Source organism: Martes martes (assembly GCF_963455335.1).
Source record: "Martes martes genome assembly, chromosome: 2".
NCBI lineage: Eukaryota > Metazoa > Chordata > Mammalia > Carnivora > Mustelidae > Martes > Martes martes.
Genome location: NC_137889.1, coordinates 194,321,505 through 194,345,671, shown reverse-complemented (window position 1 = coordinate 194,345,671; position 24,167 = coordinate 194,321,505). Strand labels below are relative to the sequence as shown.

The 24,167-nt window shown below is 33.1% G+C and overlaps 1 protein-coding gene across 4 annotated transcripts in view; it reads left to right on the top strand.

The window, feature by feature from the left end:
- Positions 1-499: 499 nt before the first annotated feature.
- Positions 500-24,167, top strand: part of LOC308339286 (UDP-glucuronosyltransferase 2A1) — a gene marked incomplete at its 5' end in the record, with an annotated part of 66,185 nt that continues 42,517 nt past the window's right edge. For 2 of the 4 annotated variants that reach the window (XM_080797788.1, XM_080797787.1), the window contains 2 exons: positions 500-1,221; positions 13,642-14,264. In XM_080797788.1, coding sequence (XP_080653914.1) covers positions 500-1,221; positions 13,642-14,264 — 1,345 coding nt within the window. The remainder of the gene's footprint in view (positions 1,222-13,641; positions 14,265-24,167) is intronic. The other 2 variants (XM_080797791.1, XM_080797790.1) reach the window with 1 other exon arrangement.

The window sequence follows — 24,167 nt, the reverse complement described above, 5'->3', positions numbered from 1 at the left end:
AAAAAAGAACCAATTACTACTCTAATAATATTCAATTGTTGCTAATGGCATTGTATTAAATGTATTAAATATTGGAAAATCTATAGCCTTGGTATGTCTATATTTCTGAGCAAGTTCTGACCTAATCTGATATTTCAGTACCCAGGCCTGAGTGTAGAGTTAAGATATAGAGTGACTTCAATTTAATAGTAAGAATTTCACAATTATGAGATGCAATGAAAGGTTTGAAGGATCATGTTTAAGAAAATGATCGGAGAGTGAGAATCATAACCCAAGCTAAAGCAACAGGTAGAGAAATAAGACACATGTTACTCCAAGCCTGTAATTATCATAAAATAAGTGTTACCGTGAGTAATATTATTTGGTCAAGAAAAGGCTCTTAAGGGTATCAATTGTTCTGAATCAAAACTGAAAAATAATTTGCCTTTTCTTTTTGCTTGAAAAGCAGAGAAATTCGTTTATGTCACATTTCATCAAGTCTTCTACATCAAGATACATCATGTTAAACAAGAACATTCTGCTGTTTTCTCTTAAGATTAGTCTCTTAGGAATCACTCTTGGTGGCAATGTTCTGATTTGGCCAATGGAGGGGAGTCATTGGCTGAACATTAAGATAATTATAGATGAATTGATTAAAAAAGAGCATAACGTGACTGTCTTAGTTGCCTCTGGTGCACTTTTCATCTCGCCGGCCTCTAAACCATCTCTGATGTTTGAAATATATAAGGTGCCCTTTGGCAAAGAAAGAATAGAAGGAATCATCAAGGACTTTGTCTTGACGTGGATGGAAAATAGGCCATCTCCTTCAACCATTTGGAGATTCTATCAGGAGATAGCTAGAGTCCTCAAGGACTTCCACATACTGTCTAGAGAAATCTGTGATGGTGTTCTCAAAAACCAAAACCTGATGGACAAGCTGAAGAAAAGCAAATTTGAGGTCCTAATATCAGATCCAGTATTTCCTTGTGGTGATATAGTAGCTTTAAAACTGGGAATTCCATTTATGTTCTCCTTGAGATTTTCTCCAGCTTCAACAGTGGAAAAGCATTGTGGGAAGGTACCGTTCCCTCCTTCCTATGTACCTGCTATATTATCAGAACTCACCGACCAGATGTCTTTCACTGACAGAGTAAGAAATTTCATCTCCTACCATCTGCAGGACTACATGTTTGACACTCTTTGGAAATCATGGGATTCCTACTATAGTGAAGCTTTGGGTATGTAATTTTTTAAATTAATATCCAAATTTGAACTTTTTAAAATTAATATCCAAATTTGAATTTTGTATCATCTCTTAATTTCCCTGTAGTTTTTTTTTTTCAATCCTACATATTGATGACTATCTATTAGTATCATTTGAGAACAGGAAGGAAGATAAAAAACAATATGCTTTGTAACTATAGTGTGTTGTTTTCCAATTTTATGGACTCAAAGATACCAGCTAAGTTCTTTTATGGATGACATATAGCAAGTTTTAAAACAGGACTGAATTCTCATTCAGATATTGCATTGACAATAGAAATTGCTTAGAAATTTCAGTGGTGAGTAGAGAAAACTGGAAGAGATTAGACTTCCTATAAGTCCATTACTAATATAGATGTGTGTGTGTGTGTGTGTGTGTGTGTGTGTGTGTGTTTAAAAACTTACATGAGTATGGATAATCTCTGATCATTGTTTCATTGTTCATATATTTCCTACTGTTTACTAGGTGCCCCCTAGGTAGGGAAGTTACAAAAAGGACTAAGATGAAGATCCTGACTTCAAGAATTTCAGTCAAGCAGAGAAGTCATACAAGAGAGGGACTATTTACAGTATAAACAATGTGGGTAATGAAAATATGTATAAAGAACAGAGAGTATGAAAGAGTTGGGCAGAATGTAATAGGGGAGAGTGACATTCTGAGAAACGAGTTGAGGTAATACACAAGAAAAAATTTTAAATAGTTAATATGAATCTTTCTGCAAAACCAGGGTGGAGAAAGAAACTGTCCAACGTGGAATCTGAAAGTAGCATTATGTGTGCTGGGTATTACTGATGATTCTTTATTTATGAAGGTCAAAGTGCAAGGTGGGGAGGCATGAGAAAGAACAATGAAGATGTCAGGCTTGCAAAAATTAGTTAATTCAAATAAGTATTTTCAAAGTCTCTTGTATGTCATGCTAAGCATTTTGGTTTTTGTCTACTAAAAAACTGAGAACAGTTTAAAGGGATGTATTATGACTAGATTGAATCTTACATAAAATATCTGGATAGATGTGGACCTGGTGTGAAAAGATGTTAGCTTATAAGCTTCTGCATAACTCCAGGAAAGATGTGGTAAGAGCATGTACTAGTGAACTAGCTTATACGTGGAGAAAAATTATGCAGATGAGACTCCCATAGTAAGGCAATCAGGAGCGCAGGCTCTTGATAAACAATTTCCACTTACAAGTGTATGACCATGGAGAAGCAATTAATTCTCTTTACACCTGCACTTATTCACCCCATCTGTAACAGAGCTACTGTAAGGACTAAATTAGTTAACATATAAAAGGATCTTACAATATTGTCTAGGAGCTAGAAACCATTCAATTTGCTTTAGCTATTTATCATGAAAAATTAATAAAAGCTAATGGCTAATTGGTTAGGACATGTTAAAAGGCATGAAGAGGAGATTAAGATGGTTTCTTTTGGGGGGTTATAATTGGTATATAATATATTATTTTCTGGTGTAAAACATAATGATTCTATGTATGTATATATAAACAAATGATCACCACAGTAAGTCTAGTTAACACTTGTGACCATACATACATAATTACATTATCTTTTCTTGTGGTGAGAACTTTTATGAGGTACTCTTTAAGCAACTTTTGAATATACAATACAGTATTAACTATAGTCACCAAGCTATATATTACATCCCCAGGATTTATTTATTTTGTAACTGGAAGTTTGTGCCTTTTAACCCTCTTCATCCATTTCCCCCACCCCTACCCTCCACCTCTAGCAACCACCAATCTGTTCTCTGTATCAGAGTTGGGGTGCTTTTTTTTTTTTTTTTTGCATCTTCCGCATATAAATGAAATTATACAGTGTCTTTCTCTGACTTATTTCACTTAGCATAATGCCCTCAGGGTCCACCCACATTACCATAAATGGCAGGATTCTCTTCTTTTTTATGTTTGAATAAATAATTATTATAATTTATAATTTTAATCTCTATTATAGATAAAAATAATGCTGTAATGAACATGGGGATGTAGCTATCTCTTAGAAATAGTGGTTTTGTTTCCTTTGGGTATAATCTAGAAGTAGAATTACTGGATCATATGTTGGTTCTATTTAATTTTTTTAGGAATCTCTATACTGTTTTCCATAGTGACTGTGCTAGTTTATACTCCTATCAATAGTGCACAACGGTTCCCCTGTTTCCATATCCTTGCCAATACTTGTTGTACCTTGTCTTTTTGATAATAACCATTCTAATAGGTGTGAGGTCATTGACAACACAGGAAACAACAGATGTTGGTGGGGATGAAGGGAAAGGGGAACTTTCTTACACTGTTGGTGGGAATGGAAAATGGTACAGCCACTCTGGAAAACAGTATGGAGGTTTCTCAAAATGTTAAAAATAGAGCTACCCTATGACCCAGCGAATGCACTACTAAGTATTTATCCAAAGGGTACAAAAATACTGATTCAAAGGGTTACATGCACCCTGATGTTTTTAGCAGCATTATCAACAATAGCCAATAGCCAATTTATGGATAGAGCCCAAATGTCCACATATATATATATACACACACATATATATAATATATTTAATATAATATAATTTAATTAATTATATTATTATTAATCATATTATTAATTATATTATTAATTATACAATTTATATTAATTATATAATTTATATAATTTTTATATATAATTTATATAATTATATAATTATATAATTTATATAATATAATTTAATAATATAATATTTTATATTCCTTTTTATAATATTTCATATATATTTATATATATTTATAAATATATATATAATTATATAATTTATATAATTTATATAATATAATTTAATAATATAATATTTTATATTCCTTTTTTATAATATTTTATATATATTTATATATAATATATATTTATAAATATATATATTTATATATATTTATATATATATATTATATATATAATTTTTTATAATATTTTATTCCTTTTGATGGCTCAGAGATATATATATCAGATATATATATGGCATATATATATATCTGATATATATATCTCTGAGCCATCAAAAGGAATAAAATATTATATTATTAAATTATATTATATAAATTATCAGATATATATAATATAAACATTATATTATAAAATATTATATTATTAAATTATATTATATAAATTATATTATATAAATTACCTGATATATATATCTCTGAGCCATCAAAAGGAATAAAATACTGCCATTTGCAGCAACATGGATGGAGTTAGAGTGTATTATGGTAAATGAAGTTGAGTCAGTCAGAGAAACAAGTGCCATATGATTTCACTCATATGTGGAATTTAAGAAACAAAATAGATGAACATAGGGGAGAGGAAAAAAAGAGAAGGAAACAACCCATAAGAGACTCTTAACTACAGAGTAAAAACTGAGGGTTGCTGGAGAGGAAATGGGCAGGGGATGGGCTAAATGGGTGATGGGTATTAAGGAGGGCACTTGTGATGAGCACTGGGTGTTATATGTAAGTGATGAGTCACTGAATTCAATTCCTGAAACCAATATTATATTATATGTTAAATAACTAGAATTTAAATAAAAACTTAAAAAATCAATTAATAAATAACAGGTGTGAGATGATATCTTGTTGTGGTTTTGATTTGCATTTCCCCAATGATGAGTGATATTGATCCCTATTCATGTACCTGTGGGCCATTTGTTTGTTCTTTGGAAAAATCTCTATTCATGTCCTCTAGCCTTTTTTTTTTTTTCTGCTATTGAGTTATATGAGTTTTTATATACTTTGGATATTAATCTCTTATAAAATGTATGATTTTTAAATATTTTCTCCCATTTGGCAGGTTGCCTTTCCATTTGTTGATGGTTTTCTTTGCTATGTAGAAGCTTTTCAGTTTGATGTAGTTGCCCTTGCTTATTTTTCTTTTGTTATCTTTGGTTCAAATTCAAAAAACCATCACCAAGACTGATGTCAAGGAGCTGACCACCTATATTTTATTCTAGGAGTCTTATAGTTTCAGGTCTTATTGATCAAGTCTTTGAATCATTTTCAGTTTGTCTTTGTGTGTGGTATAAGGAAGTGATTCAGTTTTATTCTTCCGCATGTAGCTGTCCAGTTTTCCACTTATTAAAGAGGCTGTCCTTTCCTCATTGTGTGTTCTTGGCTTTTTTATAATGACTTAATTGACCATATAAGTGTGGTTTCTTTGGCAAGGATTATTAAAAGAGGCATTAATTGTGGGGCACCTGGGTGGCTCAGTGGGTTAAAGCCTCTGCCTTCAGCTCAGGTCATGATCTCAGGGTCCTGGCATCCAGCCCCACCTCGGGCTCTCTGCTCAGCAGGGAGCTTGCTTCCCCTGCTCTCTTTGCCTGCCTCTCTGCCTGCCTGTGATCTCTCTGTCAAATAAATAAATAAAATATTTTTTAAAAAGAAGCATTAATTATAATTGGCTCATCATCTTCTCTGGGTATGCTAAATATTGTCCCCAAGTTCAAAAATACATGTTTATCGCCTGGGATATAAATGAAAACTGAGCTGTTCTGTTATTCAGAGAAAATAAGCATAGCTACTACATTGATTATAAACTAGCCTACAAAGATAGAAGTGAATGGTCAATATTGTAGGGCTAAACCTGGATCTTTAAAAATGAAGACAAGGGATGAAGAAATGGCAATTTTATGAGGTAATCAAGCTGTCAGGATCTGCAAAAACTCTCTAATCTGAGATTAGATATCTAAACAGAGTTATCTGAATATGTGCAGCATCTCTGTTAGTGAAATAGAGGAGTGTGTACGTAACACCTTAATCACGATAAAGGTTTACGTTTTTATCTCATTACTTATGTTTTTATCAACGACTTGCTCTCAATCTTGGAATAATAATTATCATGATCATAATGCTTCTTTTTCATATTAGTGACATTATTCCCCAGATAAACCTTTCTCACGCTGGCAGTCTCAGAATCACATGTTCCATTGTATTGTGCTTGTAAGTGAATACTGGTAATGAAACCACACAATTTTTCCCAGTCATAAGACATAAGACTAATCTTTCTTAACAATTTGTTCATGGGAATGTAATGAAGTTTCTAAAAATCTTCTTATCCTCTTATTTTGATAATATCATATTTCTAATCAAATTACACTCTTTTGACTTAAAATGACTATTTAAGTTTGTTTTATGAACGATATTCTTATTGATGTCAGGGACATGAACACTCAATGAACACTCATATTCAAAAGACCAGGTAAGAAACAAAAGTACTGAAGTGACAGAGTGATTCATTTTCGTGCAAGCCTTTGTACATGTAGAATGATAAATGAGAATGATAAATGGAACCGACTTTTAAAAATCACTTCTTTCCAATGTATAACTTGATTTTTTTTTTTTTTTAATGCTCTAAACAATGTCATTGCAATGAACCCATATCCACTCAGGTCTCAAGTTGTCACACCTGAGTAAATAAGTAGGACAACTTTCTGTAAGATTACTTTTCTGCAGTGGAATGCAATAATCTGAGAATGAGTCTTTAATCTCTGCTAATTGCTAGGAATCAGATATTATAATGTCTAAATTATTTCTTTTATTTCAGCATTTGGGTATTTGGTTCAAACTCATGGTTCAAAATCATGATAGCAATAACAGTATTTGTTGATTTCTTCCTGTGCACTAGACACTGTAATAAGTCCATCACATGTTATATCTCTTAATTTTTGCAATGAATTTGTGAAAAGAAAACTATCACAAATGAGATTATTGAGGTTGTGAAATATCAATTGCTAAAATAAAATTATATAGTGACTAGTAGGAGAAAATATTTTCAGATGAAATCCAGATAACAAAACTGCTAGGAAAATTTTCTCTCTTTTTGAAAATTACGGGTGTAAATCCATTATTCAGAATATTTTAGGTTTAAACATTCTCAGTTACTTTTCCTCTTCCTAGATTTAGCTTTTGAAGTCTGCTGTTTTATTTCTTATTTACATTAAATTTGCTAACTGGAGTTTAATTGGTTTGTGTTATCACTAGGTAACTTGCTGTTTCTTTAGGCAAAAGTTTCCATTTGACTGTTGCCTGGGGCGAGTTGCCTGAGGATAGGTATCTGGTCCTAACAGAACTTAAAACGCTGTGTTTAACTGAAAGTAAGAAAAGGCCTCTGTAGATTTCAAATATATTTATTTAAAGTTGAACCAGGTAAATTTTGTTTTCACATACATATTAACAACAAAAAAAACCCACCAAAATTGGGGAAACATTTAAGAAAAAAAAATAATGTAGCATTTTAATGTCAGTAAAAATATTTATAATCCATAAACATTACCTATTGCTATCAACAGTTTTATCCTTCGGCCAGTATAGAAACAAATAGCTTTTTTTGTGTGAATAATCTTTATATGCTAGATTTATATGAATACATAATGTATTATTATACATGAATAATCAGATGATTACTCTCTAAGAATTAACACTGTCTATAATAACAACAGACTTTCCTATAAATACATTAAATAGAAAAAACAATACATCCTCAAAAATTATGACTATAACATTCAGATCTTTACATGAACTAAACACTGATCAAAGGTAATTAACATAAAATAAAGTGCTAGAAATGAAATGAAACAAATGTGAATGTGTATATTCCCAAAGTGCTTGATTTCCAGTAGTCATTTTAAAGGAGAGAAAAACGTATTGGGGTTCTTTACCTGAAGAGTACTACATGTTAGTTTAGGACTTTTTTTCCCCTCTTTCTTCCCAGTCTTTTTCTTGCTCCCTCTATCGTCTTTTCCTTCCTTTCTTCCTCTATTTTTTGATGTAAATTAATTTTGTTTGGTTAGAATCTTTCAAATGACCTCGGGTAGCATCCCCTTTTTCATAATGACCCATGAGTGGGATGACAGCCATAAGCCTGCCTTCCAAGATGGAATTTACTATGGGACATGCACAATTTCAAGGGCAATGTCACTCTTTGCTGTCACTCAGTGAAAGGGAATGGAGGTGATCATTTTTATGGAAATAATTTTGAATTTTCTATGTGTGTATTTCTTAAAATAAGTCACTTGTGAACCTTGGTACTGAATACATTGTTAGTAACATATCATTTTTTTAAAAGATTTTACTTATTTATTTATTTAAGAGAGAGAGAGAGAGAGAGAGAGAGAAAGCGCACAAGCAGGGGGAAAAGCAGAGAGAGAGAGAAGCAGGCTCCCTGCAGAGCGAGGAGCCGGATGTGGGACTCGATCCTTGGACCCTAGGATCATGACCTGAGCTGAAGGCACCAACTGAGCCACCCAGACATCCCATAACATACCATTTTTGATGTGCCTCAAGATTGAGCATGACTGACACCTGTAGAGGAACTTGTGGTGTTTAGGAATACCTGCACCAAAACTCAGGCACTGCAGAGGACCATTATCTGAGAAGCAGAAGAAAGGAAGTGCATCTAAGTGATAAGATCTATTTAAACTGGTAGTTTTTAAAGTAAGAGTCTCTCCTTACATTATCATATATAGCTAATGTTTATTGAGCACGGATGATGTTCCGAATAATGTATGCAAATTTTTTTTTCATTCAGCCTTCATATCTACAAGAAACAGGCACCAGCATTCTTTACCATTTTGTAATGAGGAGGCTGAGAAACTTGCCTGAGATTACAATGAAGAAAGTGATGAAGCATTTGATGCGAGACCCTGAGCTAAAAGAAAATTCTAAAAAGATACTTGGCTAATATACAATGAAACAAAGGGGAAGAAAAAGTACATTGACTTTTAAGCTTTCAAGAATGCATTAACTAAATGCATTCAAGGAACTAAAAAAAAAGTTGAAGCTCTAATGTGAAGCTAAAACTCTAAGCTTACTAAGGAGTTAATTATAAGTTTTCAAAAATAGTATGAAAGATGGTTTCCAAGCCATCTTTGGGACATCTTTATGGCCTTTGGGACAACCTCCCAGTCCAAGAGACAATGAGAAATGAATTAGCATAGTTAAAGTCTAGCCATTCATTGAAATGCTTACAGGAAGAGGAGACATTTAACTCCTGGTTTCTATCCTTTTAATTACATTATTTGTTCTTATTTTCTCTTTTTAATGGCAACTCTTAACTTCTTTGATTTCCTTAACTTTTATTTTTTAATTTATTTATTTTTAAAGATTTTATTTATTTATTTGACAGACAGAGATCACAAGTAGGCAGAGAGGCAGACAGAGAGAGGTGGGGGGGAGGGGGGAAGCAGGCTCCCTGCTGAGCAGCGAGCCCGATGCCGGGCTCGATCCCAGGACCGTGAGATCATGACCTGAGCTGAAGGCAGAGGCTTTAACCCACTGAGCCACCCAGGTGCCCCGATTTCCTTAACTTTTAAAATAGCATTTAATTTACTTAACTCAACTTTAAGTAAATGTCTCCTCTTCCTGTTTAACAAACCACTTAATTGGGTATGTCATTGGGGGAAATATTTTAAGAACTTACATACAAAAATGTTTTAAGGATTCCCAATTCAAACTGATAGCATTATGTATATTTTAAAGAACTTTAATCTTAGTGTTATACAGATGAACTACACATTTTCAAGCAAGTGTTATATACACTGTTAAACAACACAAATTCAACTGAGTAAATTTGAATATCTAATCGGCTTTATTAAAGGATTCAGAGATAAGACGCATCGCATCTAGCAAGTAGAGGGGAACTCTGTAGAGCTGTAGAAAAGGAAAGTTTAAACAGAGTGGATTGGAGGGCATCACTAGCAAACAAAACAATGTTTTAGGCAAAGTTTCTTTCCTAAGGGGAAGAGATAAGTCAGCTGATTACCTCTTAATGTTCCCCAGGAAATTCCAGTTGGCAGGCTAAAGGTTATATGCCTGGGGAAAGGTGGGGGGTTGAACCTACAGGTAGATTAGGTATTAAATCTTGGTTTACTGATGTGGGACATTAACGTAACTTTGTTTTGAGCATGCGCCTCTTTTTTCAGCAACAAAAATCTTACTAAATATGATTCTGAGAACTTTATATCTGTTTTATTCCATTTGGAGTACTTCCTTTCAGAGCAAGCAGAGTAAGAATGAGAACTTGACTCAAAGTATAAGGACAATATTCTAGTTGGTGCAGACTTTCTCTGGACTTATTTTTCGTTCATGCTACTTACATATTGATGTTTCATAGATGTATTTAAATATGATTTTCTAGACTCTCTATGTTTAAGATGTCATATTATCACAATTATAGAATGTAATATTTTTCTAATTTTTGTTATTATAAACTTTATTTTACATTTTAAAAAGTAGAAGATAGAAGAAAGAATATTGGGCTGGGAACTGGAATACTTAGGCATTCCTAGCTACTGCCACTTACTAGCAGTATAACTTTGAGATTATTTAAAACTTTCTTGATCTGTGTTCTTATATATAAAATGATGGAGTTGGACAAACTGAACTCGTGCTCTTTCCAGAATGCCAATCCCACTATATTCTTACTCACTTCTTACTCAGAAAGCTATTAGGGAACTCATAAAGCAAACAAACATATGACTGTTTTAAATCACTGAAGTTCATTTTCGTCAAAAAATCGGGCATATTTGGCAGGACTTATTATTTTTCCCACTGATGGAAGTTGAAATCTAAGATTATGGGGCACCTGGGTGGCTCAGTGGGTTAAGCCTCTGCCTTTGGCTCAGGTCATGATCTCAGGGTCCTGGGATCAAGCCCCACATCAGGCTCTCTGCTCAGCAGGGAGCCTGCTTTCCTCTCTCTGCCTGCCTCTCTGCCTACTTGTGATTTCTCTCTCTCTGTCAAATAAATAAATAAAATCTAAAAAAAAAGTAAATAACAAAAATAAATCTAAGATTATACCTACATATGTCTCTAAACATAATTTATTTTTTATCTTCTTAAAATGTTTGAATTTGCAATAATATAGTTCAGGCATACAGGGAAGTGGGGAATAAATATAACAGACATCTACATTAACACTGGTGAAATTAAACACTGTAACACTTAAATATACTTTGAAAACAAAAAACATATATGTTAGCTATTAATAAATTCTATTATCTGCAAGTTTTCTTCAGTAAATTAGATAATTATGTTACTGTTCTGAAAAGGCCACTTAAAAGGTGGCAAATGGACTCCTTGAACTCTTCTTTCTTCTTTTATTAAGAGGGTACGTTAGGGCTGATTACATATATTTGATTTGGGGATGTACTTTGATAAGCTTTTAAGTGCTAATATAATTATTGCTAATGAAAAATCCCTAATTAATTATTATATTCTACTTATATGGACCTCAATAATTGGATGAATCTAAGAATTATATAGATAAACTTTTGATTATGCTTTGTATGATGTTGTGTTTTGTCCCCTTTTTATTGGAAGGTCATGGCAGCAGCAGAATTATGAAAATACATGAAATTCTTTTCACTAGGCTTATTTTAATGGTCATGGGGATTACTCATACTCTTGCTGTTGTGCTTCAAAATCTAATTAATTTCAAAAGCAAAGACATTTTATTCAAATTGAAGGTGACTTTTGAAAGGACACAAATACAACAATTCTAAAACCATCATTTCTCTATCTCTTCTCCTTTTTCTGTCTTTCTGGTCTTTTTGTTACTCAAAGGCCTGTAATTAGTTTAAAGGCAACAGAGCGTGAAAAGAAAACAAATCACTTAATTTCCATTCTCAACTCCTGATTTCTATCCTTTTAATCACATTATTTGTTCTTATTTTCTCTTTTTAATGGCAACTCTTAGCTTCTTTGATTTCCTTAACTTTTAAAATAGCATCAGTATATGGTTGCCCTTATAGAGTTTGGCATTTACTAAAAATCTCAACAGACAGATATCATTATATCTGTGTCTAGCTGGTCATTCTGTAGCTAACCTGTTGGTTTACTGATCAATCTTCAGGCAAATTTATTAAACTACATTACTAAACTTTTGCTTTGAACTAAGCTGTTTACAAAGCAACTTTGCAGATATTATTGCTAATCCACAAAGTAATAGAACATCACTATCTCTCATTTTTGCATGAGAAAACCAAGGCTGAGAGGGTCCAGGTAATATTCCAGGGTCACAAGGCTTGTAAAAGAATAGTTTTTGAATCTGGGGCAATTGAACTCTAGTGTCCACCCAATTTAAGCTACTACACAGCTCTGAATGAAAAAGCGTGTGACTTCTTGTGGTGCTAGACCCTATCTTCTTGATTTGTATATGAAAATATCATGTGAAAGAAAATGAAAAATTCCCTGCAAAGAGGAGATGATTATCAATATGCTTTATCAGAAAAGAAAACTCTCCTCTGACAAATGCGTAAAATTTGTTCTATAATCCAATTAATTGAAAATATCTTGTAATCTTTGAGAAAATCTCTTCTAAGTGAAGGTTGTTTTTAGTTTTTCTTCCTAAATTTGAGCCATGGAGAAGTAATAATAATGCTTGTCATTGTGCATTGTCAAAGCTTCTAAAACTTACAAAGATGAGGCATAAGACTGTGGAAATCTAGCAATTCTCAAATGATGTTATAATAATAGTCTCAGTTGCCCTACTTTGTAATATGTTTTTGGATATACAACTCAATATTAATTTCATTATCTATGAAATATAGCAAGTAATGCATGATGCACAAGACTCTGGAAAGGACTGAATTAGACATTGTATATAAAAATGCCTTGAGGGGCACCTGGGTGGCTCAGTGGGTTAAGCCTCTGCCTTCGGCTCAGGTCATGATCTCAGGGTCCTGGGATCCAGCCCCACGTTGGGCTCTCTGCTCAGCAGGGAGCCTGTTTCCCCCTCTCTCTCTGCCTGTCTCTCTGCCTACTTGTGATCTGTCTATCTCTGTGTCAAATAAATAAATAAAATCTTTTTAAAAAATGCCTTGTAATAAGATATCTAACAAAGTTACTGTAAGTTTTGAGACAGTGGTTTTAGCAGTAACAACTGCTATTATTTTTTGTTTAACCTAATTTTAGGAAAGAAAAATTAAAGGCACATTTTATAATTATTTATAATTTATATATATTATATATATGAATTATATATAATTTATAATTATTATCACAGAGTACATAGATACCAGGCTTATAACTTGACTTCTTCTTTTGCTTTCAAATAGGATTTGATTTACTTCTGTTGTTAGAATAATAATATTATTGTATATAATGGTTTGAATTATATTAGTTTCCTTTTAATCTATAGATCAAGTGACTTATGAATGAGTATACCCATCACATTAAGCATCATTTATTTGAAAAAATAATCTACCTAAATAAACTTTGAAAATTTCTTTTTATCTTAAAAGATCTACAGTAGGATGGTTTTCATAATGGATATCATCATGCCTAAGAAGTTTGTCCAGCTGCTGGTTTTCAATTTGACTTTGACTCAAATTGTTCTAAGTGGAAATGTGCTAATTTGGCCAACGGATGGTAGTCATTGGTTAAATATTGAGATCATTCTAGAAGAGCTGATTCAAAGAAATCACAATGTGACTGTACTGGCTTCATCAACAACTCTATTAATCAACTCTAATCCTGATTCTCCCGTGAATTTTGAGGTGATACCTGTCTCCTATACGAACAGCAATATAGATTCCTTAATTGAACATATGATAATGCTGTGGATGGACCACAGACCAACTCCTCTCACACTCTGGACTTTCTATAAGGAACTAGGAAGTCTTCTAGATACTTTTTTTCGAATCAATATACAACTCTGTGATGGAGTATTAAACAATCCCAAGTTAATGGCAAGACTTCAGAAAGGTAGTTTTGATGTGTTAGTAGCAGATCCAGTAACTATCTGTGGGGACCTGGTTGCTCTGAAATTAGGAATTCCATTTGTATACACATTGAGGTTCTCTCCAGCCTCCACAGTTGAGAGACATTGTGGGAAAATCCCAGCACCTGCCTCCTACGTACCTGCAGCTTTGTCAGAGCTCACTGACCAGATGACCTTTGGTGAGAGGGTTAAAAATACTATCTCTTATCCTCTGCAAGACTACATATTTCAGTCCTACTGGGGAGAATGGAATTCATACTACAGCGAAGTTCTAGGTAAGTCTCTAAAATATTCTCTTATTAATGTCTCCAGATACTCCATTTATTCTTGTTAGTAAAACAGTAAATGGTTTCTGTCCCACTGCACATGCCAGGCTGAGGTAAATATACTTATTATATATAATACTCTCATACAAGATGATTCTTTTTGGATAAATTTCTTAAAATGTAATGGTGGTATTAATATGAATGCTAGTGCTTCACTGCAAATAAACTTGTCCCTATTTAGACAATGGCTTTTCAATGAGTAAATCGATCTTCAAATATAAATGAAAGTACCTTTACTTGGATGAATTACGGTACTGCTAAAAAATACCTGGCAAACATTTTGAAGTGATGCATGATTTCCTTTCCCTCCTTCATTCCTCATTCTTTTCTTTGTCTGCAGAAAACTTCAAAGAGCCTAGGATTAGGCATTAGAAACCTGAGTTTATAACCTCCCCCATTTCTCACTCTCTCTGTCCTGAGGCTCCTCGGGTGTTAGACTAGCTTCTCATCTCCAGCTAAATTTCTCGGTATCCTTGGGTAATCCTCAAGTTTCCTTGACTCACACATTCCTATGAGGATCAAGTAAATAATGCAAACAGCTCCGGATGGTTGTTTATCTTTCTGATTCTCATGAACCTTCCTTCATTTTTCTATTTTCTTCTCTCCTGAAGTTGTTTTTTTTTTTTCTCTAGATTTATTAGTAGTAAGCACCGGGTATATTAATTAATAGCAGAAATTAACCGTTGATACTACCAATGGTACTTTCTCACAAAGATAATATACAAAATATTGTCCTTTACATACCTTTCAGCCCGCCTCCCTCCCACTCTTTATTTTCCTTTTTTTCTCCTTCCTCTCTTCTCTCCCTCCTTCCCTTCCTCTCTCCCTTCTTCCCTTTCTTCTACCATGCTTTCTCTGTATAAAAATAAGAGAGCTTATTGAACACCAACTCGTTACCTGCCACTTTTCTAGGTACAGTTGACAAAACAGATCAAAATCTCTTTGATTTTTTTACTACATAGCGTATATCACAGTAGTGTATATGCTATGTATATTTGCTATGTAGTAAAATAAGAGGAGGAGGGTTATACTTTTAAATACAGTGGCTAGGGAAGGTCTCAAATGGTGACATTCAAATGAAGACCTGAGGGCAGTGAGTGTGAGAGCCATTGGGATCCCTGGAGGAAAAGCATTATAGACATCCATAAGAACAACTAGAAGGATCTGTGGCAAGCCATAGAAGCAGGGATAGCCTCACTGTCTCGTGACCTTCATCTTACATTTCACAAGCAGAATTTGTGTATATATTTTTTCTTTCCTGGATTTTGGAATATTCTTCATCCAATTTTTTATCACTTAAACTTTTAAATTTCTTCATGGAGTTGTCTAGAGGGAAGATGTTAAACATACCACACATATGTAAATAAAACATATGCAAGATAATTAAAACTTGTATATACATTTAAAGATATGGTAATTAGAATTTTGAAAGCAAATTGTGTTTTTATACTCATTATAATGTCACTTAACTATGTTTTATTTTTCTTCGGACTCCAAATTTCATAAGCCTCAATGACATATTTTGATTTAAATTTAGATTTTTTTCCCCAAGACATTTGAAATGTGTCCTATAATAGTTGTGTCTGCCCATAGATGCATCACATACCAACTACTGCAGGTATTGAGTGAGATAACAGTTGCTATTCCTTAAGTAAGAGGATTACAAAAAGTAAGATTAGTGAAGGTTCTTGGAAAGCACATGAGGTTCTGGGTTCAAGTTCCATTTGCTGTGTAATTTCAGGCAAGTGATTTAAACTCTGAGTCACAACATTTCTACATTTTTTAAAAGGGGGTAATTATTTCACTGTACTCTTTGGGATGATCATATGGTATATGGGTATGCTATGTCAGTTATAAGGAATTGTACTTATGTTAAATGTTGTTTACAGCAAACTACATAAGAACTCTGAAATGACAAAAGCCCAGGGTTTGAAGCTTACTAAGTAGTCAGTACAGATAAGCAAAGAATAAAGGGCCTCTGGAATGTACTAACTCCAGATTATATAATATGGAAAGCCTTTGTAAAACAGAATGTTCTTGTCTTCTCATTTTCACAGGATCATGACCTAGTTTCAGAAATCTCACGTCCTGAGAAATTAGATATCATATTTACTTCAATCCTTTATACTCCTCATGTTACTAAACATATTTGAACAACAAATAATTGTCTTGCATATTTTATTTCAAATTGAAGTTTTGGGAATAGAATAATCCGATTTGTCTTTGATTGCAATTACATTCTTAAAGTATTAGGGACACCTGGTAGCTGTAAACTGATAGTGAAGTAGGTCAGGTACCTTCCATTTGATATTATTATTAAACAGAGGAGAACAGAGGAAATTTAATAACATCAGATTTCAGGAGAGTTTCCATTTCCATATTTATTCTTTATTTCTCTGGGAAAAATCAACTAGAAAAATAGCATGTTTAAGTGTGGTTAAGAAAAATCCCAAATATCTATATTGAAGGAAAGAAATAAGGTAGAAGGAAATAATCTGACTGTACTGGTTAAAAATCCTGTTTTACTTGCCAGTGAGATCTTAAACTTTATGGATGAAGCAAATAAAATTCATCAATTCAATTTTAAATGTGCTTCTAACACCTAATGGAGCAGGGCTATCTGGAAATATGACAATCATTGCTATTCATATAAGGGAGTGAATCTCTAATTAATCTTGTTCAAGCCCAGTGTTCTGCAGGGTGCCTTCAAATTGCACCGAGCTCGATCTCTCCAGCCTCTGAGCGATCTGCTGACTGGCACATAGCTAGCTCTAATGTGGATAGGATTTGGGACTTGCCTTCACTACAGCTATAGGACATGCTTTCACATAAGGCTTCTAATTCCTTCTCACATGCAGTTTTCCTGGGGTCAGTGCTGTAAGGTTTTTAAAATTCTGTGTAACCTATCTTTTGAAGTAAGACCTAAATCCTAATTTTACAGCTTACTGAAGTTTCACAGCATAAACCTACCCATGCAACCAGCACCCAAATCAAGAAACAAAAAATTATTCCCATAGTGCCTCTTTCTCCTCACACCAGTCCCTACAACTCCTAAAAATAATCACTTGACTTCTAACACGACAGATTAATTTTGCCTGATTTTAAACTTTGTGTAAATGAACCACACACTGTGTACTCTTTTGTATTTTGTTTCTTTTGCTAATGTTTTTTATATTCACCCAAGTTGTTGCATAGAAGTATAGTTTGTTCATTCTCAGAGTTATGTAGATCCTATTGAATTAACATACTACATTTTATTTATCCATTTTGCTGGTGATAAACGTGTAGACTATCCTGGTTTTGGCTATTTATGATAAACATTGTTATGAACATTCTTGTACATGGTCTTTTGGTAAATATGCTTGTGTCATACTAGGTGATAGAGTATATATTTGTTTAGTTTTAGTACATAATGCTAAACCAGTTTCTCAAGTTGCTTGTGCCGATCAATAATCCCATCAGCCATTTGCTAGGATTCCAATTGTTCTTCATTCTCACTAACACTTAGTATTTATTATCTTTTTGCGTTTTGAAAAAATTATAACCATGCGATTGATGTGTAGGGTCATCTCATTTTTAGAAAAAGATTAGGAGCTAATTTATACATGGTAAAAGGAAGTGCATTAAGTATACAGTGTGATTTGTTTTGTCAAATGTATATATTTCTTTAAGCAGCACATCAAACAATTTCTGGGATCCCTTTTCTAAAAAAGCAGCTCTCCAGACCTTTTCAAAGTCAGTAATTCCTACCACTTAGTTTTTGTTCTTCATTCTGATTCGTTTCCATTTTCCTTTTGTGGGCTTTTAAAATTCATTCTCTAATAAATTTAACTCTAAAAGTAACATGATTACATTGTCACTCGTGTTCAGTTTGTGCTCCATCAGGCAGCTCTGATCCAGCTCTATTCAGTGATTCTGCAGCTAATGCCCTTGCTAATTGTACCATTTTTGTTATTAACTTAATAAATAGCTACTCGTAACTCTACACCTATCAAGAGCTTTCATTGGTACAATGCATACATTATTACTAATCCAACACACAAACCAAGAAGGATCCTTATCTCTTACCTTGGAGCTGTCAAAATTCAGAAAGATTAAGCGACTTTGCTAAAATCACCAAATATGTAACTGAACCAGAGAAGACCCTATGTATATTGAATCCACTACATAAAGAAATTCACATTCCCAGCAATAATGACCAGTCCATAATTTCCAGGATTTTAATTTGAGAAGTCACACATAAGGAAAAGAAAAAAAACAAGTCTGCTCATCTCCCATTGTTTGCTTGGTAAGCTGGTGTTTCCTGTGAGCATTCTCTCACCCAACTTTCTTGAGGGCCCTGCTGTGACATTATTTCAACTTTATAGACTTTTTTGTGTGTGCGTTTCAAGTTAAAAACCTTTAAATATCTCTTTTGTCACAGAGAATTGTGTGGTCCTGAGTTTTGTCTTTAGGGAATGACATACAAGTCCTGAGTACCCTTGGCCTCTCCTACTTGCTTATGGTATTATAGAAATAATCTTAACTAGCTCTTGAGGAGGAAAAGACTAGTGTTATTTGCATAGGCATACAGTCAAGTGCAACTATTTGGTTTAAACTGACCAAATTTAAATTTTAATTTAAAGTTAAAATTTGGTTTAAACTGACCAATTTTAAATTTAAATTTTAAATTTTAATTGTCACCATTCCAAGGATATATTATTATTTTAAAAAATCATCTGTGTGTCTTTGGAGTGTTTACCAATGTTTCTTATATAGGTTTTACATATTTGTTGTTAAATTTCAGCCAACTGATTTGTTTTGTTGTTGGCCTTATAAATGGGTTCCCTCTTCCTTTTCTTTTCCATTAGTCATAGTTTGTATACATAAATTCTAGTTACCATTCAATTTCAATTTCATATCCTGGTATTTGTCCATATTATCCTATGCTTTACAGTAGTTATCCAGACACATGTTCATTAAACTGATACTAGAAATAAGTTACATCTCCCTTTATAATTCTTATGTCAGTGGTCACCCTCCCTTGTCTAATTTTACTTCTGATAAAATCAACTTATTTAATAATAATGAAGTTAGTTGCCTTCCTCTTTTATTTTCAAATTTAGTTGAAATGACTAAATTTTATTCATTAATTAACTTGCTTGTTTATGAGCCATGTGAAGAAAATATCAATTACTTAATTACTATTACACTTAGCATTTTCTTTTGTAAATCAGAACTGTGTCAAGTTTTGTCAACTTCTTTTTCCACCTATGGCAAGAATTATTTGATTTTTTAGGCAAGTTAATAGATGAATTATATGAATAGATTTCCTATTACTGAATTATTTCTGGAATGATTTTACAATCATTTTTGTATAAATCATTAATATTTTGCTGGATACATTTTTATTGATAGATGAAAGGCTGGATAGAAGTAGAATAAAAATTATTACACTACTGTGCAATCTCTTTAAGATTTTAGACCCATATTATAGACAGTTCATGAAAAAACCTTTGTTTCCCTTCTTTTTTGTGCTTGTAACACTTCTAAAACTTTTTTATTTTTGATATTTTAAGGTTTAGTACAATTTTCTGTTCTTTTTTCTCCAGATTTACTGAGATATAATTGACATATAATACTGTGCAAATTTGTGTACAAAGTAATCATTTCATAGATGAATATATTGTGAAATGACTACAACAATAAAGTTAGTTAACACTTCTATCACCTCATATAGCTACAGTTTTGTGTATGTGTGTGTGTGTGTTGTGTGTGTGGTAGAATTTACTGTTTTAGCAACTTTCAGATATAGAGTTTTGTTAACTATAGCCATGATGTTGTACAGTGTATCTCCAGAACTTATTTATCTTGTAACTGGAAGTTTTTACACTTTGATCACCTTCACCCATTTCCTCCACCTCTCAACTTCCACCCCTGACAACCACCATTTTACTCTCTGGTAAGTTTGGCATTTTTTAGTTTCCGTATACAGGTGAGATCAGACAGAATTTGTCTTTCTCTGTTTGACTTGCTTCACTTAGCATAACACTCCCAAGGTTCATCCATGTTGTTGAAAATGGGAAGTTTCCCTTATTTCTCATAGCTAATTTCTGTCCCATTGTGTGATACATACATCACAACTTTTTCATTCATCTGTCAATGGACACTTCAGTTGTTTCATTCTGTTGTAAGAATGCTGTAATAACCATGTGAGTGTAAATGTCTTTCCAAGACAGTATCATTTCCTTTGGATATATACCCAGAAGTGTAATTGCTGGATCATACAGTATCATACATTTGATTTTCTGAGGAACCTCTACACTGTTTCCCACAATGGCTGCACCAGTTTACATTCCCATCAACAGTGCATAGCTTTACCAACACTTTCCTCCACAGTTTTGCCAACACTTATCACTTGTCTTTTTTATAAGAACCATTTTAACAAGTGTGAGATGATAACTCATTGTGGTTTTGATTTGCATTTCCTGGTGATTAGTGATGTTGAGCACCTTTTCATGTACTTGTTGGCCATTTTTATGTTTCCTTTAGAAAAGCATCTCTTTGGGTCCTCTTCCTTTTTTAATTAGATTATTTGGGGTCTTCTGCTGTGAGTCTCGTACTTATTTTGAACATTAACCTTATCAGATATGTGGTTTGCAAATATCTTCTCCCATTCTGTAGGTTAAATTTTCACTTTGTTTCTTTTTCTGTGCAGGAGATTTTGAGTTTGATATGGTAATACTTGTTTATTTTTGCCCTTGTGTTTTGTGGTTGGGGTGTCACATTCATAAAATCATTGTCAAACCAATGGGTTATTAAGACACTTTGATTCTATGTTTTCTTCTAGGAGTTTTATGGTTTCAGGTCTTATATTTGTCTTTACCATTTTGTGAGTGGTGTAAGATAGGGATCCAATTTCATTCTTTGGCATAAGAATATCCAGTTTTCCTAACTTCATTTATTGAAGAGACTATCTTTTCTCTATTGAGTATTCTTCATTTCCTTGCCAAATATTCGTTAACCATATATGCATGGGTTTATTTCTGAGTTCTCAATTCTGATCTACTAACCTATGTGTCTGTTTTATGTCAATATCATATTATTTTAATTACTGTACCTTTTAAATATAGTTTAAAATCAGGAAGTGTGTGGCCTCCAGCTTTGATCTTTTTTCTTGGGATTATTTTGACTATTCAGGATCTTTTGTGGTTCCATAAAAATTTTAGGGTATTTTTTTTCTATTTCTGTACAAAATGCCATTGGAACCTTAATAAGGATTACACTGAATCTATAGATTGTTTTGGGTACTATGGACATTTTAACAATGTTAATTTGTATGATCCTGGACACAAGATATCTTTCCCTTTATTTGTGTCTACTTCAATTTCTTTCATCAGTGTATTAGTTTTCCATGTACAATTAAAGGTCCAAATGTGAGATCTGAAACCATAACAATCCTAGAAGAGAGCACAGGTAGTAATTTCTCTGACATTGGTCATAGCAACATTTTTCTAGATATGTCTCCTAAGGCAATGGAAACAAAAGCAAAAATAAACTATTGGGACTACATCAAAATAAAAAGCTTCTGAACAGTGAAGGAAGCAATCAACAAAACTAAAAGAACTTATTGAACGGGAGAAGGTATTTTCAAGTGATATATCCAGTAAAGGGTTAGTATCCAAAATATAAGAAGCCCTTATACAACTTAACACCCCTAAAACAAATCATCCAATTAAAAAATGGGCAGAAGACATGAGTAGACATTTCTCCAAAGAAGACATACAGATGGTCAACAGACTTATAAAAAAATGTTCAACATCACTCATCATCAAAGAAATGAAAATCAAAACCAGGTGAGGAGACATATCATTTCATAGGTGTCAGAATGGCTAAAATCAAAACCACAAGAAAAAATTGTTGACAAGGATGTAGACAAAAAGGAACTCTCATGCATTGTTAATAAGAAAGCAAACTGGCATAAGCACTGTGGAAAACAGAATGGAAGTCTCCAAAAAAAATTAAAAGTAGAATTACCATATGATCCCATAATTCCACTACTGGGTATTTACTAAAAAAAATATGAAAACAGTAATTCAAAAAAAAATATGCACCCTTATGTTTGTTGAAGCATTATTTATAATAGTAAATTATGTAAGCAACCCAGGTGTCCGTTAATAAATGAATGGATAAAAAAGATGTGGCACACATGTGTGGGCGTGTGCACATGCATGTGCAATTATGCACGCGCACACACACACACTAAAATGTTATGCAGCCATGAAAAAGAATGAAATCTTGCCATTTGCAAAAATCTGGATGGATCTAGGAGGTATAATTCTAAGTGAAATAAGTTTTTTTTTTTGTTTTTGCTAAGTGAAATAAGTTAATCAGAGGACAAATACCATATGATTTCACTTGCATGTAGAATTAAAAAAAAAAAACAAAAAGTAAGAATGAAAAAGGAGACAAAAGAAAAAAGAGATTTTTAACTATAGAGAACAAACTGATGGTTACTAGAGGGGAGTTATGAGGGAATGGATGTAATAGGTGAAGGGAATTAAAAGTACATTTATCATGATGAGCATTAAGTAATATATAGAATTGTTCAATAACTATATTGTACACCTGAAACTAATATAACATTGTATGTTAGCTATACTGGAATTAAAATTAAAAAAATAATAAAGTTTTCCATGTACAGATCTTTCATTTTATTAGTTAAATTTATTCCTAAGTATTTTATTTTTTTGGTGCTGTTTTGTAAAGAGGATAAAAATAATTTTTAAAATTAATTTTACTACTATTTTGTTGTTAGTGTATGAAAACAACTTATTTTTGTATGTTGATTTTGTATCCTGCATCTTTACTAAATTCATTTATTAGTTCTAACAGATTTTCGGTGGAGTCTTTAAAATTTTCTATGTATAAAATGTTATCTTCAAGCAGAGAAAATTTTACTCCTTCTTTTCTAATTCAGGGGTCTTTTATTTCTTTTTCTTCTCTGACTGCTTTTACTAGGTCTTCCAATGCTATGTTGAACAGGAAGGCTAATAAGGATGAGAGTTGGCATCCTTGTGCTTTCTAGTCTTAGAGGAAAAACTTTCAATCTTTCACCATTGTGGATGATGTTAGATATGGGCTTGTTACGATTTTCTGTAAAATATCTTGAGTTGAGGGATTTATTTCAGGAGAGTGTTTGGCAATATATATACTTCTTAAAATTTAGACGCTTTCTTTTTTGACTTCTGTCAATTTTGGCTAATGTTAAATAGATGATAGATAGATAGATAAATAGAAGTAGATAGATGATAGGTGATAGATAGATAGATAGATAGATAGATAATATAATTTTATCCACCCTTAAGTTGTCAAATGTATTTACTTAGAGTTCTGGTAAATGACTTTTTAAGTGTCTTTTTTTTTTTTTTAGATTTATTTATTTATTTGAGAGAGAGAGAGAGAAAGAGAGATCACACAAGCCAGGGGAGGGGTAGAGGGAGAGGATGCGGGAGAGGGAAGGAATCTCAAGCAGACTCCCTTCAGAGACCTATGCAAGTCTCCATCTCATGACCATGAGACCATGCCTGAGGTGAAATCAAGAGACGGTTGCTCAACTGGCTGAACCACAAGATGTCCCTTAAGTATCTTCTTTATAGCTACTCTTTTTCATTTTTAAAGCTCCTTCTTATTATGATTTTTCTGCTTTCCATGTAATGCATTCCCTTATGAAGTCATCTCTCATGCTGACTCTGGTCTTGGCTATCTGTCTTGCTTTGGCCAATGTGACTTAGTGAATGTCATACAAGTGGCCTCTTCCAAGCAGCTTACTCTCACTGCTCTGTGACATTTTAAAAATCTGGATATTAATGG